Source organism: Astyanax mexicanus, chromosome 21 (assembly GCF_023375975.1).
Source record: "Astyanax mexicanus isolate ESR-SI-001 chromosome 21, AstMex3_surface, whole genome shotgun sequence".
In the NCBI taxonomy this organism is placed as follows: Eukaryota; Metazoa; Chordata; class Actinopteri; order Characiformes; family Acestrorhamphidae; genus Astyanax; species Astyanax mexicanus.
Window position 1 is genome coordinate 18,587,903 of NC_064428.1, and position 16,093 is coordinate 18,603,995.

A 16,093-nucleotide genomic window follows, 5' to 3' on the forward strand; every position below is an offset into this window, starting at 1 on the left:
TATTTTCTTTTAAATTTTAATCCCTTTCACTGTAGATACCACATGATTCTGTAAAAACAATGGAAACACCTGGTTTGTTTTTGAATCTATTTACAAAGAATGTTTGTGTAATAGTAATCGTGTTCTGCCCATGCTTTCACTGCTTCTTGATTGATAAAAGGCACATAATTTAACAAAATGTAGTGTTGAATGGCCTTTTCCTTTAAAATGAACTACATGACATTGTCTTTATTTGTCATATCATAAGGCAGAAACAGAATATACTTGACGACAAAACAAATAAGGCATCCAGATAGCTTGGCATGCTTTTATGTTTTAGACAGATATGTAAATGACAACAGGTGTGGTCATACTAAATTGCTTTCCTTGCTGCTCTATTAAAAGGCTCTCAGTGACCATTTTAGTGTAGAGTACCTCTTGGTGAGAGAGCCAGTCACTGTCACGTTACCTTGCAGGGGTGTTGTGGTGAGAAACCTGGACTACCACAATGTCTTGATCCCTATCTGGAAAGGATTAGTTTCTCAGGGGGACGTCAATGAAAAATATTTCACATTTCTACTCAGTGATAAAACTCTTGCATCTGAAAAAACAGGAGGACCAGTGAGTTTTTTTTTCCTTTCTTTCTCAGTCACATGACATCATGTTGTCACGTGAGGAATTGGTTCAGTAGCTCCTCCATTTCCACTCACTGTTGTGTTTATGTGAATCTCCATGGAAACCAGCCTAAAGTGTAATTGCGGTGCGTAGCAGCGGACAAAAAAAACAGAGGTGAAACTTAGAGATGTGCGTCTAGACTGGACTAAAATTACCAGAGCAACACAGAGGTTAGCGAAAAACAGTAGGTAATTCAGCCTGTAATTTTCTCAGAGGATGTCTGAGAAAAACACATAAATGGTTGAGGACCCCCCATAAAAGACAACATTACCCCCGGACCACCTGAGGAACTGATCCTGTCTGGATTACTATTACTTTCTCTCATCTGAATCAGTTGATGAGTTTGTTTACTTGGAGCATTTTCCTCCTCGGTTTGATTTGAAACAAAAAAATAAAAAATGCATCAAAGTGTGTCATAACAAACCACTTAAGCACATTGTCCATTCTTATTGGTCAACGTTTTCTGGGGCGGAGCTAGAAAGTACATGCAGGAAGGTGCTATGTGCCGGAATAGCGATTTTTTTTTGCTGTAGTAATTATCTATGTTAAACTGCACCTGAACAGCCCTTTAGCTAAAACATAAGGAGTATACAATATATGGCCAAAAGTATCCGCTTGCTTGTCTTGCATTCAAAGATGTAAGTTAATGGTACATGTTCACTAGCACTTTTCAATGCAATCTGACGTGCTGGATCTCTTAGCTCGGCGTGTGGGCGTGTCCGTAACATTTTTTAATTCAAATGAAGCAAAAGGAGTAGGTGATAAAAAAGTTTAAAAATTTTCATTTTTTAATCAACCTTACTGTGATCTATAGTTTTATAAGTCCATATTCCAACATTTTTTAGCTTTTCTTCTGTGTTTGAAAAGCACCTGTTCTGTGTTTAAAGTCTTTGTGATGTCGCAGCCTGCTCTTCCCTGATTGGCTGGACACAGCACAGCATCCAGAGTTGTTATTATTATTATTATTATTATTATTATTATTATTATTATTATTATTATTATTATTATTATTATTATTATTATTATTATTATTATTATTATTATTATTATTTAAGTGCGCAGACCAGGATGGCCGAGTGGTTAAGGCGTTGGACTTAAGATCCAATGGGCGCATGCCCTCGTGGGTTCGAACCCCACTCCTGGTAATGCTCTCTTTACATTTAAAAACGACTGGGGCCTCATGTACTAAAGGTACGCACAAAACATAGCGTTCACCATATTTCACGCTCACGGTCAGATGTACAAAATTTGACTTGAACGTGAGAAAGTGCGTTCCCCCACGACACTTTTTTATCGGGCGTACGCCTTTTTTGTACGTATATATTGTGTTTTTGTCATTTGGCGACACTTAGAGGTGATGCATAGAAATGACAACTATTAAGATATCCTTTATGTACACATTGTAGTAAGCCATAATTGGGTAAAATAAAGTCAATTAATCAGACAATTTCATTGGCTTACAGAAATAATCGTTCAACGTGTTTCCACTTAGCCTAGATCATATAAGTGCATAAAATGCATAAAAGTGTGCGCTGGAGTTGTTGGAGATGGCAGCATTGGCATTATTGGAAAATATTGCTAATGGCCGAATTCTCTGAGAGCGCATTTTCCGTGACTATTATGTTTTTTTGGGCCATGATGATGACTGGCTTATAAGCCGTTTTAGATTTCCAAGAACATAAGAGGATAAGAAAACAAGCAGAGTGCGTGACGGGTGGCTTCTTGGTAAGCAACTCATTTAAAGCATTTAAATGAAAGCATTTATTATCCATCTTAGAATAATACAATTTAAAACATGGGTAATTATACGTTAAGCATAAATAATAATAATAATAATAATAATAATAGTAATAATAATAATAATAATAATAATAACAATAATAATTATTATTGTTATTATTATTATAACATACTCTGCATAATTGAGGGAGGAGACATGGCAGGTGTGATGTTTCGTGCATTTGCGCTTGATTTCAAGTTGATTGCGATGTACTAAGACTTGGAATTCTGCCTACGCACTGTTTGATAAATCCGGATTTTTTGTGCGTACGGAACTTTTCAGGTCTGAGTGTACGAACATTTTAGTAGGAAGTTCACGCAAGTCTTAGTACATGAGGCCCCTGGGGTATTAGTATTACATATAAAATATGAAATAGTATTACAATTTTTTGAGATGCAACACTACCAGTTTTGATATCCTTTAATGGTTTTACTGAAAAATAAAAATATATATTTTTGATGAGGCAGCCAGTTTTCAGTTAACTGGATCATTCTTCATTACTCCATCTGCAGTGTTCTTTTCCTAGTAGACAACACGGGAATAAAACACAAAAAGAGTACTCTTTACTAATTTAACAGTACGAGCAAATAGGGATGCTCACTGTACACCAACTCTGCCTCTTCACAACTTTACAACTGATGTTCTTAAACACATTAAGAGTCAAGTAATTATTAAGAGAAAAATTCATTCAAGTTCTGTTTCATTTCTCTACCTCATAAAGCTGAATGAAAAAATGTCAAGGTGTGCAAATCTATCATCTAATCAAGAGGTGCTACTTTGAAGAATCTAAAATAAAACACTTTGTTTAACACCTTTTTGATTACTAAATAATTTAATTTGTTTTTCTTCATAGTTAATTAATCTACAATGCAGACTGAATGTAAGGTGTATACAAAATTTTGACTGATACTGTATATATATAAGAACAAGTCTAAATAGAGTGTATATATTGGTTTATGTTTTTGTTTATTCATTTTCTTGTATACTCACCACTAAAAGCTCGTTGATGGCAACTCCCAGTTTACTCCTCAGCTCATCATTTATGGTGATATCTGAGCACACTGACCAGTCGCCGTTGTGAAATTTCACAGGAACAGAGAAAACCAGCCCAGCGGGAACACCGAAGTTTCCTGTGTAAATTGTGGGGGCAATACTGTTAGGACACCTAATAGGTCAGTACCAAGCATAAACATACAGCTCTGGAAAAAATAAAAGACCACTTAAAAATGATGAGTTTCTTTGATTTTAACAAATTTAAAACCTCTGGAATATAATCAAGGAAGATGGATGATCACAAGCCATCAAACCAAACTGAACTGCTTGAATTTTTGCACCAGGAGTGCCATAAAGTTATCCAAAAGCAGTGTGTAAGACTGATGGAGGAAACATGCCAAGATGCATAAAACTGTGATTAAAAAACAGTTATTTAACCAAATATTTATTTCCGAACTCTTAGAACTTTATGAATATGAACTTGTTTTCTTTGCATTATTTGAGGTCTGAAAGCTCTGCATCTTTTTTTTTTTTTGTTATTTCAGCCATTTCTCATTTTCTGCAAATATATGCTCTAAATGACATTATTTTAGTTTGGAATTTGGGAGAAATGTTGTCTGCAGTTTATAGAATAAAACAACAATGTTTATTTTACTCAAACATCTACAAATAAATAAATAGCAAAAATTAGAGAAACTGATTCAAAAACTGAAGTGGTCTCTCAGGGTGTGTAGTCCCTTGCAATCTTAATATTCCTGTTTTTTGAGCAACCCATTCAGATACGTTTGTGATGTGACAGATCTGATATGAGATTGGACTGCAGTTTGAACAAAGACGTTGTAACAATGTAAAGAAGTGCTTAAAAAGGGAGGGGCTAAAGTGCTAACTGCAAATGATTAGAGTGAATTCATCGGGGTAAGAGTTATTTTACCTTAAATAAGAATGGCAGAGTGGTTAAGGTGTTACATCTATTTGGTCCATGCTCTTATGGGTTTCAACCCCACTCTTAGTATGTCCTTACTTTAAATTTGAAAACTACTGGTTCTTAAAATGTGGTACTTAAAAGTATTTAAAAGCTTGGTTTCCAGACACCTGGCTGCCTGAAGGTTTAAGGTGTTGGCCTTAAGCTCCTAGGGCCTTGTGGGTTTATACACTGTTTCTGGTATATTGTCCCTTTATACTGGACTGCTTCTGCTTTTAGTCATTTGCTAGTACAAGTATGTTTTAAATAATTTGGTTGAGGGTTAGTTGTATAAGTGGGCCAATTGGCATTGATTATGTTGATACTACACTGTATCCAAATTTAATTTTGATCCAGATAGTTTAAAGAAAACAAAAAATTACCCCATCAAATCCAGATTGACTAAAGTGCACAGGTCCAAAAAGAGCGACAACGTATAGTTACTGATGCTGACTCTGTTACTCACAAGAGCAACTAATTCAGATATGTTTGTGAGGTCTGGACACTCAAATTTGCTGATCTGATTTGAAACTAATGTTTCTTTTGTTTTTTTTTTATTTAAAGAGGAAATATACCAGCACTTTTTGGCCTCATGAACCTATGTCACTCTGGATTTAAAGGACCACTATGTAACTTATTTTCAGTAGTAAATGAAAAAATGATCAGGACGTGTCATCAGATATTATTTGTTTTGTCCTCTGTCTCCTCCTCAACACTTACCCCACCCCCAAGGTTGTCAGGACATACACTACAGAGAACGATCGGTGGCACAGGAAAGGAGCTAGCTAGCAGGGCTGGCTCACTTACACCTCAGCTGCTACACAGCCTAAAAAAAGCCTCAGAAAAAAGCTCAGTGACTAAAGAAAGAATTTAACAAGAGTGAATATTGGCAGTGAGTTGAAAGTTGGAGACTTAGAGCTCAAAAAGACAAAAAGACTGACCCAGAGCTGCTACTTTTCTCCAGAACTGGTAAGCTAACGTTTAAATCAGCAGATCTGAGAAACTAATTAGACTTTAAGTGCTTAAAAAGGAGGGGTTAAGGTGTTAACTGTCCATTTAAAGTATTTAAACATTCTGACAAAGGCAAATGATTAGTGTGGATGCATCGGAAGTACCAAGTACTCTTCTACATCACACCTGGATGGCCGAGTGGTTAAGGCGTTGGACTTAAGATCCAATGGGCGCATGCCCCACTCCTGGTAATACTCTCTTTAAATGTGGAAAACTACTGGTCTTTAAAATATGGTACTTTAACTATGAACTGAGGGTTTTACCCAAGGTTAGGTACTGTTGCCAAGCTTAACTGTCCAATAATGTATTTAAATGTACTGACAACAGCAAATTCATTTAGAAGGGATTCATCACTGTACAGACAGTTTTCAGTCAGATTTGGGCACAGGCCATATTTTCTTCCTTCAAATGTGAAAACTACTCTTGGGCTTTAAAATATGGTACTTAAATGTATTAAAAAGTTCTGTTTTCCAAAAGCCAACTGAATATGTTCTGACAAACTGATTAGAGTTGGGGGTACCAAGTACCATTTCACATCACACCAGGATGGCCGAGTGGTTAAGGCGTTGGACTTAAGATCCAATGGGCGCATGCCCTCGTGGGTTCGAACCCCACTCCTGGTATTTAAAATATATATTAACTTTGTTCTTTGGGGTTATGTGAAAGGTTTATGTGATTACTGTTCCAAACCTTACTACTACACCAACCCATGCAGATATGTTTGTGATGTCTAGACATCAAAACATAGCCTAAGATAACAGACAGAAAGCTTTTAACTTTGACTTAAAACTGTGAAGAATTGTAAAAAAAAAAAAAAAAAAAAGGAGGTGTTAATTTAAGTGTTAACTGTCCAATAAAGTATTCCAATGTTTTGACAACAGCAAATCACTGTACATACAGTTTTCTTTATTTAGATGTAGAAGGAAGAGTGATTTGGACTTAAGAGTGTTGGACTTAAAATCGAGTGTTGGACTTAAAATCGAATGTGTGCATGCCCTCATAGGTTCGAACTCTGATTCTGGAATATGCTGTCTTTAAATTGTAACATGGTAAATGGAAGAGCTATGCTATGAACTGTGCTCCACATGTATTAATTCTGACAAAAGCAAATCACTAGACTGGATTCATCATGGTAAGGTAGTATTTAATGTCAGACCAGGATGGCCGAGTGGTTAAGGCGTTGGACTTAAGATCCAATGGGTGCATGCCCTCGTGGGTTCAAACCCCACTCCTGGTAATGCTCTCTTTATATGTGAAAACCACTGGTCTTTAAAATATGGTAATTTGATCTATGTCCTGAGGAGTCTGCCAAAGATTGCCAACCTTACTACTACAGTAACTCAAACAGATACGTTTGTGATGTCCACACATGCAAATCCAACATGATAGTTTGCAAAAGTTGGACTTAAGATCCAGTGGGCGCATGCCCTTGTGGTGCTACAGTACTAAATGGGAAGAGTACTGGTATTTAAAATCTATGTTCTGTGGGGTTTCGCGAAAGGTTAGTGACTTTACTATTACAGCAATCCATGCAGATACGTTTGTGATGTCCAGACATGCAAAAAAGGGAGGGACTTAGGTGTTAACTGTCTGTCTTAGGTGTTAACTGTTCTGACAAAAGCAAATGATTAGAGTGAATCCATTGGGGGTACCAAGTACCATTTTAAAACACACCAGGATGGCCGAGTGATTAAGGCGTTGGACTTAAGATCCAATGGGCGCATGCCCTCGTGGGTTCAAACCCCACTCCTGGTAATGCTCTCTTTAATTGTGAAAGCTACTGATAATTAAAATATGGAATGTTCTGAGGGGTTTAATGAGAGATGACTTACTGTTGCCAACCTTACTACTACAGCAACCCATGCAGATACATTAGTTATGTCTAGTCATGCAAATCCAATATGATAATTTGCAAAAAACATTTCGGACAGTCATTTTAACAGATCAGATTTGACAATATTGTAATATGGTAAAGAAGTGCTTAACAAGGGAGGGGCTAAGGTGTTAACTCTCTATTCAAAGTATTCAAATATTCTGACAAAAGCAAATGACTAGAGTGGATCCATCATGGTAGGTACTGTTTACCGTCAGACCAGGATGGCCGAGTGGTTAAGGTGTTAGACTTAAGATCCAATGGGCGCATGCCCTCTAGGTTTGAACCCCACTCTTGGTATGTGTTCTCTTTAAATTTGAAATATTCGACATTTCTGTTTCCAGACACAGACAGTCAACTGACCTTGTGAAACAAAGCGTTTAAATAGGGAGTGGTCGAGGGTTAAGGGTCGACTCGTGGGTGTGATAATATTGTATCGTGAGATGCCCTGTAATTTCCAGCCCTACCTATTTAAAAAAACAAACATTGTTGGAAAATTATCAATTTTTTGAAATATCTGATACACGTGGATGAAGACTAATGAAATATGTTAGAGTATTAGAAGTATTCTTACCTGAACTGACTACACCCAGTGAGAAGACTTCCCTAGAAGAGTAACAGTTGCTCCAAGCATTAAGAACTGCAAGGATTCCATTGGTTGCCGAATTTGCTGCAGTCCTGTTTGTCTTGAGGGAAATAGCACGTCTTCTCAAGGCAACTAAGCTCAGAAAGTCAGTCTCCAGCCATTTTCTCCAGAGCAAAAGATCACAAAGATGGTTACTTAGATTATGGTTTATTGTTGTAGGTACCAAGAACAGCCATAGTTAATTTTTACATTGCAAATTTACAACTTTTTTCATCCTTGACAACCAGTGATGGTATAGTTACTTTGAAAAAGTAATCCGATTACTGATTACTGATTACTCCTTTAAAAAGTAACTTAGTTACTTTATGGATTACTTGATTTTAAAAGTAACTAAGTTACTTTACAAGTTACTTTATTAGTTACTTTCAGCAGCTGCAGACACCACCTCCCGCCGCCTTATCATAAACATTATAACCAGTTTTGCCAATACTCCCTTTATTGGAAAATGCATTTTTAACATCAACAATTTATCTCTATTAAGTTGAACTATTTCCTAAAAAAATAAGGTTTTTTTTATAAAAATAAAAAAATTAACATAAATATTTTTTTTATAAAAAAATAAAATATGGTCTTTCTTGATTTTACTAAACATAAATACTTGTTTTTATAAAAAATATATAAAATAAAGAAAGTCTTTCTTGACCTGACATATTTAACACTGTAAAACTGAACATTGAACTTGTTCTCTGCAGGGCAGCAAGGAGTGGTTTTATAAAACAGAACCGTGTATATGGTCTAGACCAGGGATCACATATTTGCAGACTGCGGTCCGGGTCCGGACCCAGACGTTGTCCAATACGGACCCATACCGGACCCAACTACTGAGAAGGATTTAATTCTGACAGTGTTCATTTAAAGCACCGGAACTTTTCTTGTCTTTACGGTATTGTGCGCTCTGCGCCACAGCGAACGTGTGGTGTAAAATCTTTAAATGCTCTCCTCTGCCAATCAAATTTGTGGCAGACCGCTGCCCTGGCTAGTGAATTGGGACGCGGCCGCAAAAAAAACGCTTTAGGGCGCCGAGAACTGGCGAAAAAACGAAAACGGGCGGAAACTTAAGACACGCCGAGCGCGAGAGAGAGAGACAGGGGAGAAAGCGAGACGCGTGTGATTGGGGAAGAGCGGAGGGGGAATGGGTGAGGGAGCGGTGTGTGTGTGTGTGCGTGTGTGTGTGTGTGTGGAGGAGATGAGGTGGAGAGAGAGAGTAACGCACAGTGACTTAAATAAGTAACTTTAATCTGATTACTGGATTGGAAATAGTAACGCGTTAGATTACTCGTTACTGAAAAAAAGGGTCAGATTAGAGTAACGCGTTACTGACATCACTGTTGACAACTAGGAGCTGTATACACACTATTCATCAACTACATTGTTGCACCCAGAAGGAATTAACCAGCAGGAATGAAACTTGGTGGTTAGACATGACATATGTCCAATGACAGTTATGGAGTGACTCAGGATAATAGTGGCTCATCTTCAGTGATGAGTTACCATTTTGTCTTGGCACAAACAATCGTGTGTGTGCAGGCACTGTGGTCAGCACCAAAAATGAACAGTCACACAAGGTCTCTCTGATTATTGTGCGTTCAGGGCTTCAATAGCTGATGCAAGCTACATGAACAGAATTCGAACCAGCAATCTCCTGATCATAACGGAGCCCCAGGTGCAATCATTTCTTTGACAATAAGTGTATATACAGTACCAGTCAAAAGTTTTAACACACCTTAAATTCTAAGTTTTTTCATTATGTAAAAAAATCATCCAAACTATGAAGAAAATTATATGGAACTATTAAGCAAACCAAAATGTGTTAAACAAACCAGAGTATGTTTTAGATTTTAGATTCTTGCACCTCTTGCTTGACAGCTTTGCACATGTTTAGCTGTAAGCAGTTGACAAAAAGTTATGAGCCCAAAATATACTTCATACTATAGACCACAACTAGACATTTTAAAATAAATGAAAAAAAAAAAACGATGGAATGAGATCTTAAAAAATGGCGGCCACATTTGATGCTTTTATCACAAAGTGAACGATTCTTTCACTAATCTGCAGCTCTATTAAGAAGCAGATGCAAGATACAACATGTTGGCTGTTTAACTGATCAACTGCATCTGGGGTCAAGGACCATAATGTACAGCTGTCTTTCAACCAAACAATTAGAAAAGTAATAGTTCCACTTACTTATCATAAATCATCTCCAATACTTGCTGAGAAAAGCCTGTGGGCCCCCAGATGGACCCCTTATATCTGAAAACCTTCGCCCTCTGTAGGTCAACATGGGAACTGCCACTGATATTGCCCCAAACGATAATGTCAGTGATGTCTAGCAATGAGACAAAAAGAGAATTTGACAATTTGTCACATTTTATTACCTTACAACTACTTTAATGTATTTTATTGAAATGAGATTTTAAGTGATAGACCAACACAAGGTAGCACATCATTGAGAACTGGAACGAAAAAAAATCAATTCTACAAGTCTTTTGGGGTATGTCTCTACCAGCTTTGTGCACCTAGAAACTTGCTGGAAGGTGAATCTTATTCCCAGTCTCAAGTCTTTCAAGGCCTCCAACAGGTTTTCGTCCTGGATTGCTCTGTATTTAGCTCCATCAATCTTACCATCAACCCTGACCAGCCTCCTTGTCCCTGCTGTAGAAAAGCATCCCCACCGCATGATGCTGCCACCACCATGTTTCACAGTGGTGATGCTGTGTTCAGGGTGATGAGCAGTGTTACTTTTCTGCCACACAAATAGTGCTTTGCATTTAGGCCAAAAAGTTCAAAAACATCAACACCATCTTCCACATGTTTGTAACAATTTTTTTTTCTTCTTGCCACTCTTCTATAAAGGCCATAATTGTGAAGTACACGTCTTATAGTTGTCCTGTGAACAGATTCTCCCATCTGAGCTGTGGATTTTCATTTAATTTCATTTGCACTTTTCATATTTTTATTTGATTAAACTTTTGAAAACAATGTATCATTTTCGTTCCCTTACAATTATGTCCTACTTTGTGTTGATCTATCACTTGAAATCTCAATAAAATACATTTAAGTTTGTGGTTGTCAAGATGTCAATATGTTAAAAGTTTAAAAGATTATATATACTTTTGTAAGCCACTGCAATGGATAATCTGTGCAGATATCACTTTAATGAAACGGTATCATCACCTGTGGTCTTCACTGACAGCTTCTCTGCCAGTTGAGCCCTCGCCTCGTACTCCAGCTGTGTTGCCATTGCCACAAAGCGACAGGGGTCGACTGAGGGTGCGTTCTCAATCAGCAGAGAACACTTCAGGTTGACGTACGAGTCTCCCGCCACCATCACCCTGACGTCCTTCTGCGCATTGGCCTCAACAAGGCGGCCGTAGGATCGAAACCGCTCTGCCACCTGGCTCACCATGTGGTCCTTGTCACCCTGCTCTACTGGTGTCTCAGAATTTGATGGCCAGTCATCTAGAAAGAGGATGAGGTCAGCTGACTGGAAGGCCCAGGTCATGTCAGAGTGAACAGTGACCTCGTGGAGCTGAGACAGGGCCAAGTCCTCAGTCTCCATTTTAAGACCCAGTAGAGATTCTTCACTACTATTCACGTCCAAAAGATGGAGGCTGATGGTGGAGATGTCCCTGATCAGTTCAGTGGTGAAGAGCTTTGGGATGAGACTGTAGCAAGTGGGGCTTAGAGCACTGTAAAGGGGGAAAAGTAGGCAGATAAGACAACAGAATAAAGTTACAGATCAAAATCCTTTTTAATTAGTGATTAGATTAATCACACATCTCCATTGTAAAATGGACTTTTGGTGTAGTAAAACATGATAAAAAGTACTTACCTTTGATGAATAGCACACCTCCGTTCTCCCACAGCGTTCCGAGATCCAGAAATTTTAACAGTTTGTCCAAACACCCTTCAGACTGGGTGACAAGGGTCATAATTTGCCCTGATAAATGGCTTTTTTCACCGTTATCCAGCTTAAAGTAGCATAGCGTAGCAGCTGGCACAAGGAGGCAGGCTATGCAGAGTCTATATATATATATATATATATATATATGTCTATGTTATTTTCAGTTCAGTGATGGCGGCGCTCGAAGCTGAAGCTAGCGTTATAGAATGTAAACAGTGGTTTTTAATAAGCTTCTTGTGCACTTTTGAGGTTATTAAAGGCCTCGTTTTAAATGTCAGGGCTCTTCGGATTCTAGCAAGGAGGTATGAAGCTTCTTTGAGCCTGGATAACGGTGAAAAAAGCCATTTATCAGGGGAAAATTATGCCACGTGTCACCCAGTCTGAAGGGTGTTTGGACAAACTGTTAAAATTACTGGATCTCGAAAAGCTGTGGGGGAAGGAGGTGAGCTATTCATCAAAGGTAAGTACTTTTTATTATGTTTTACTACACCAAAAGTCCATTTTACACCAGAGTCCTACTTTTAGAATGGATGTTTAAATGAACAAATACATATTTGGAACCTAACAACACATTTATACTAGTGGTGTCCATCGTTTAAAATGTACTGCATTAATCAAAGCAATATTCTGTGAATAATAGTTTATTTTAATTTATTGTGATATTTATGTTAATTTTTTAGGATGGGAGAGTAATAATGGCAAACTAGTTCTTTTTTTTACTGTATTATAATACACTGCCTGGCCAAAAAAACAAAAAAAAGTTGTCACCTGGATTTAACTAAGTAAATGATGTGGGGTTAATGCTGCAGTTGTTTAGGTCTAGGTTTAGCAACAGTATGTGCTGAAAGAATGAGGTCAGCTGACTACCTGAATATACTGAATATAGACCAGGTTAGAGTGTGTGGACTTTTTTTTGTGGCAACTTTTTTTGGCCAGGCGGTGTAATATAATACAGGGTAGTTTTGATGCTTTTTGAACTAGAATATTGTAACATGCTGAGTTTGACTGAGACTTTTAGTGGAAGAAATAAACACTAGTGTAGCTCCATATTCCACACCTTTAACAACCTTGCAGAAGGAAACATGCCATCAGCTCTGTGTGTGTGTGTGTGTGTATTATGTCTGTTTAGAGCTGGAGATATAACTTTAATTATTATATTATTATATTTTATTATATTATGTTAATACAAATCTCACCCGGTGATCCAGATGTGAAACACTTGAAGTGACTGATTTTGGCGAGCCGCCTCCTCCATGAGCACCTCAGTCACCTGCAGATTCTCTGCTGCAATCTTCATCATTTGCTCAGATCCCATATCGGAGGTGATACCATAGTAGCCCTGAGAGATAAAAGTGGCAAAAATGAAGAAAGCCTTTGAAATTACACTTTGTGATGTAAATATACGTAATTGTTGGTGCATAAATATTAGGTACATAAATATTATAGTATATTATATAGTAACTAGAATAAAGTACTGAAAAGGGGTTAATAGTTAGTTGCTAAGGTGTTTGCTATGGTATCCCAAGGGGTTGCTATTGTGTTGCTGAGTGGCTAATATGGTATTGCCAAGTAGTTACTATAGTATATTTTACCAGGTGTTTGCTACTCTTTTGTTAAGTGGCTTATATGGTATTACCAGGTAGTAACTGTGATGTATTGTACCTTGTGGTTGCTATTGTGTTGCTAAGTGGCTGATATGGTATTGCCAAGTAGTTATTATGGTATATTGTACCAGGTTGTTGCAATGGTTTTGATAAGTGGTCCCTTTGTGGTAGCTATGTTATTGTTATCTGATTAATATGGTGTTGCTTAGTAGTTGATATTGTGTGGCTAGGTGGTTGCTATGCTATTGTTAAGTGATTGATTTGGTGTTGGTAGGTGATTGATAAGGGGTTGCTAAGGCACCCCAGGTGTTTTCTATGATGTTGTTTAGGATGCAAGCTAGATGTAACGGTATTCATGTAGGTTGCTATGGTTTTCCTAAATGATTCCCATGGCATGCAGGTGGCTGGTAGGATGTTGCTACATGGTTGCTAGGTGGTTCCTATGGTGCTGGTTAGTGGATGCTAGCTGAACAGGTGTGGCAAAGTGATCGCTATGATGTCTCAGATGATGAGAAGTGGTTAATAATTCAATTTAAATAACAATAAAACATCAAGTCATACGTCATAGAATAATAATAGTGGATTAGGGATGCACAATATATGGACAAACAGTGTTAGTGCAATAATGCTGTTAAATATCCTGATATTAATCAAATAAAGCTTTTTAGCACTTAATAGTAGTTTGGTGTGTTTGATACAAATATGATTTAAAAAAATAATAATAAAAAAAACAGCCGGAATTACAGAGAGCACTATTGGAGTGGGTAGATTGTGCTCTTCTCTCACATCATGCCTAGTATGATGCTGGTCAGCACAGGTGTCTGATAGCTGATGTATCGGAGCTGGAGAGCCTTGTGTACTTTACCTGTACATGTTCCAAAAAATCACTGAACCCCCCAAGAAGCATCCCCTTGCCCCCTCGGTCAATCAGCTCTCTCCACACTATGGGACTGCTCTCATGCTTCCACCCATTTGATGAACACGTTCCTTCGAGCCAGTCCTGAGATTAGGAGATTGATTAAACCTTTCAGACATGAATTATGTTACAGTAATGGAACAATATGAGAACGCTGTTTATTGTCTGTAATGCACACAAAAAAGACTACACTATTCTCATATAAAGTTCAATTAACTGAACTATTTAATTGTGTTTTAATGTCTATTGCATTGAAAGCTTTTTTTTTAAATGTTTAACATTTTTATAGTATATTAGATATTGGCCTTTTTATTTCACAAACCATCCCTTAATATGATTAAAAAAAAAAGCATTTAACCATTTGATGTGCAACATTGTTCAAAAGTGACCCGGGCTGAGTTTTAATTTTCTATATCTTTGCAATAAATTAATTTAATCGTTGAGTATTTAAGGTATTCCTCAATTATCTTTTTTTTTACATTAAACATACTTATTTTATTTTTTCCTTACTTTTTGAATAAAAGGCTTTTTTGTATCACCACCCTTCTAATGCGCAACATAGGTCAAAAATTGAGCCACATTCATTTTCTGTGATTTCATGTATGGCTGAGTGCTTCTATGATATATCTGAGCAGTAAATTAATTCAGTCATTCAGAATTTTAAGTATTTCTTAATGAACTTGTTTTTGATCATCATAAATTCTTATTTCATTTTTTCCTTTCTTATATTTTGAATAAAAGCCTTTTTTGTATCACTACCCCTGTAATGCACACATGCGTCAAAAATTAGCTCTTCCTTTGCCTCGTTAGATTTAATTGCTTTATTGGCTATTCTGTATGTTAACAGGTTTTAATTAGTAATATGTGCAACAAAACATAAAAAAAAGAAAGTTTTTGTAAAGGATGCAGGGTCTGAAAGGGTTACGAGAAGCATCCTTATCACAAAGTTCAATGCTAAGTGAACACCAAGGCTTCTGAACATGCTCCTGAATCATGCTGTACCTGCCAGTCACTGGGGTGAACACAGATCTTGTGAATGTGGAAATCTGGCAGGATCTTCTGCAGCAGGTCTGCCAGCAGTTCAGTCTTAGCATAGTGTGGGCAGTCTGCCCTCCCTAAGCAGGAAAAAGAGAGGAAAGATCACAACATATACATGGTAATTCAGTTTTTTTTAGGTTCAGCTTTTAAACATAAAATACATACATATATGTACGTGTCTATATTCACTAGATTTAGTACAGCGGCCCCACCTGCTAGCACAAACTTAGCCATGAGTCTTCAATGTACATCAGTTGCTAGGCAACCACTCGGTCTTTTTGTTTGCCCCGCCCCCCAAAATCTACTTTTATTTCGTTTATTTCATTTATTTTTGTCCTCCGGTACTTTTTTAATGAACTGATTTGTAAATTTAACAATTTAATGAATCAGACAGTAGCTATTATCTTTTAAAGTTTCTTAGTATCTTTTAAACATTTAAAAAATAAAAAACAAAACACAAACAACGGCATAAGAACACATTATTATTATTATTATTATTATTATTATTATTATTATTATTATTATTATTATTATTAGTAGTAGTAGTAGTAGTAGTAGTAGTAGTAGTATAGTAGTAGTAGTATTAAAATGATTTTTGTTTAGCTTTTATATACATTCGAGCTATTATTTGTTCAAATCTGTTAATCTGTACCTTTATTTTGGAGCTAAAATATATAATTTATTATTTAAATGTGTGTGTTTAACAGTAGCTA

At 37.0% G+C, this 16,093-nt stretch overlaps 1 protein-coding gene and 4 non-coding genes across 8 annotated transcripts; 4 read left to right on the plus strand and 1 right to left on the minus strand.

Annotated features, from left to right (window-relative positions):
* Nucleotides 1-1,716: 1,716 nt before the first annotated feature.
* Nucleotides 1,717-1,799, plus strand: trnal-uaa (transfer RNA leucine (anticodon UAA)). The gene has a single exon. It is a non-coding gene; the product is annotated as a tRNA-Leu (tRNA).
* A 1,039-nt stretch (nt 1,800-2,838) lies between these two features.
* mdh1b (malate dehydrogenase 1B, NAD (soluble)) lies at nt 2,839-15,718 on the minus strand. Of its 4 annotated transcripts, none has more exons than XM_007233712.4 (9): nt 15,593-15,718; nt 15,345-15,457; nt 14,292-14,426; nt 13,019-13,161; nt 11,093-11,607; nt 10,103-10,244; nt 7,847-8,022; nt 3,425-3,564; nt 2,839-2,956 (listed from the first exon to the last, which is right to left on the minus strand). In XM_007233712.4, exons 1-9 carry the CDS (start codon nt 15,612-15,614, stop codon nt 2,909-2,911), a joined length of 1,434 nt encoding a protein of 477 aa, XP_007233774.3. In that variant the 5' UTR covers nt 15,615-15,718; the 3' UTR covers nt 2,839-2,908. The 4 variants fall into 4 exon arrangements, with proteins under 4 accessions (XP_007233774.3, XP_049326144.1, XP_022530598.2 ...); XM_049470187.1 differs by having other exon boundaries at nt 15,546-15,634; XM_022674877.2 differs by lacking the exon at nt 7,847-8,022.
* On the plus strand, nt 5,940-6,022 carry trnal-uaa (transfer RNA leucine (anticodon UAA)). The gene has a single exon. It is a non-coding gene; the product is annotated as a tRNA-Leu (tRNA).
* Nucleotides 6,554-6,636, plus strand: trnal-uaa (transfer RNA leucine (anticodon UAA)). The gene has a single exon. It is a non-coding gene; the product is annotated as a tRNA-Leu (tRNA).
* Nucleotides 7,072-7,154, plus strand: trnal-uaa (transfer RNA leucine (anticodon UAA)). Its single transcript has one exon. It is a non-coding gene; the product is annotated as a tRNA-Leu (tRNA).
* Nucleotides 15,719-16,093: the final 375 nt, after the last annotated feature.

Excerpts from the sequence above, each read along its gene's own strand:
- mdh1b (XM_007233712.4), bottom strand. The coding sequence starts at position 15,614 with ATGGCTAAGTTTGTGCTAGCAG. Across the intron at positions 11,608-13,018 it reads TTTCACATCTGGATCACCGG|TGCTCTAAGCCCCACTTGCT; the intron begins GTGAGATTTGTA and ends CCCCCTTTACAG. Across the intron at positions 3,565-7,846 it reads ACTGGGTGTAGTCAGTTCAG|GAAACTTCGGTGTTCCCGCT; the intron begins GTAAGAATACTT and ends CAATTTACACAG.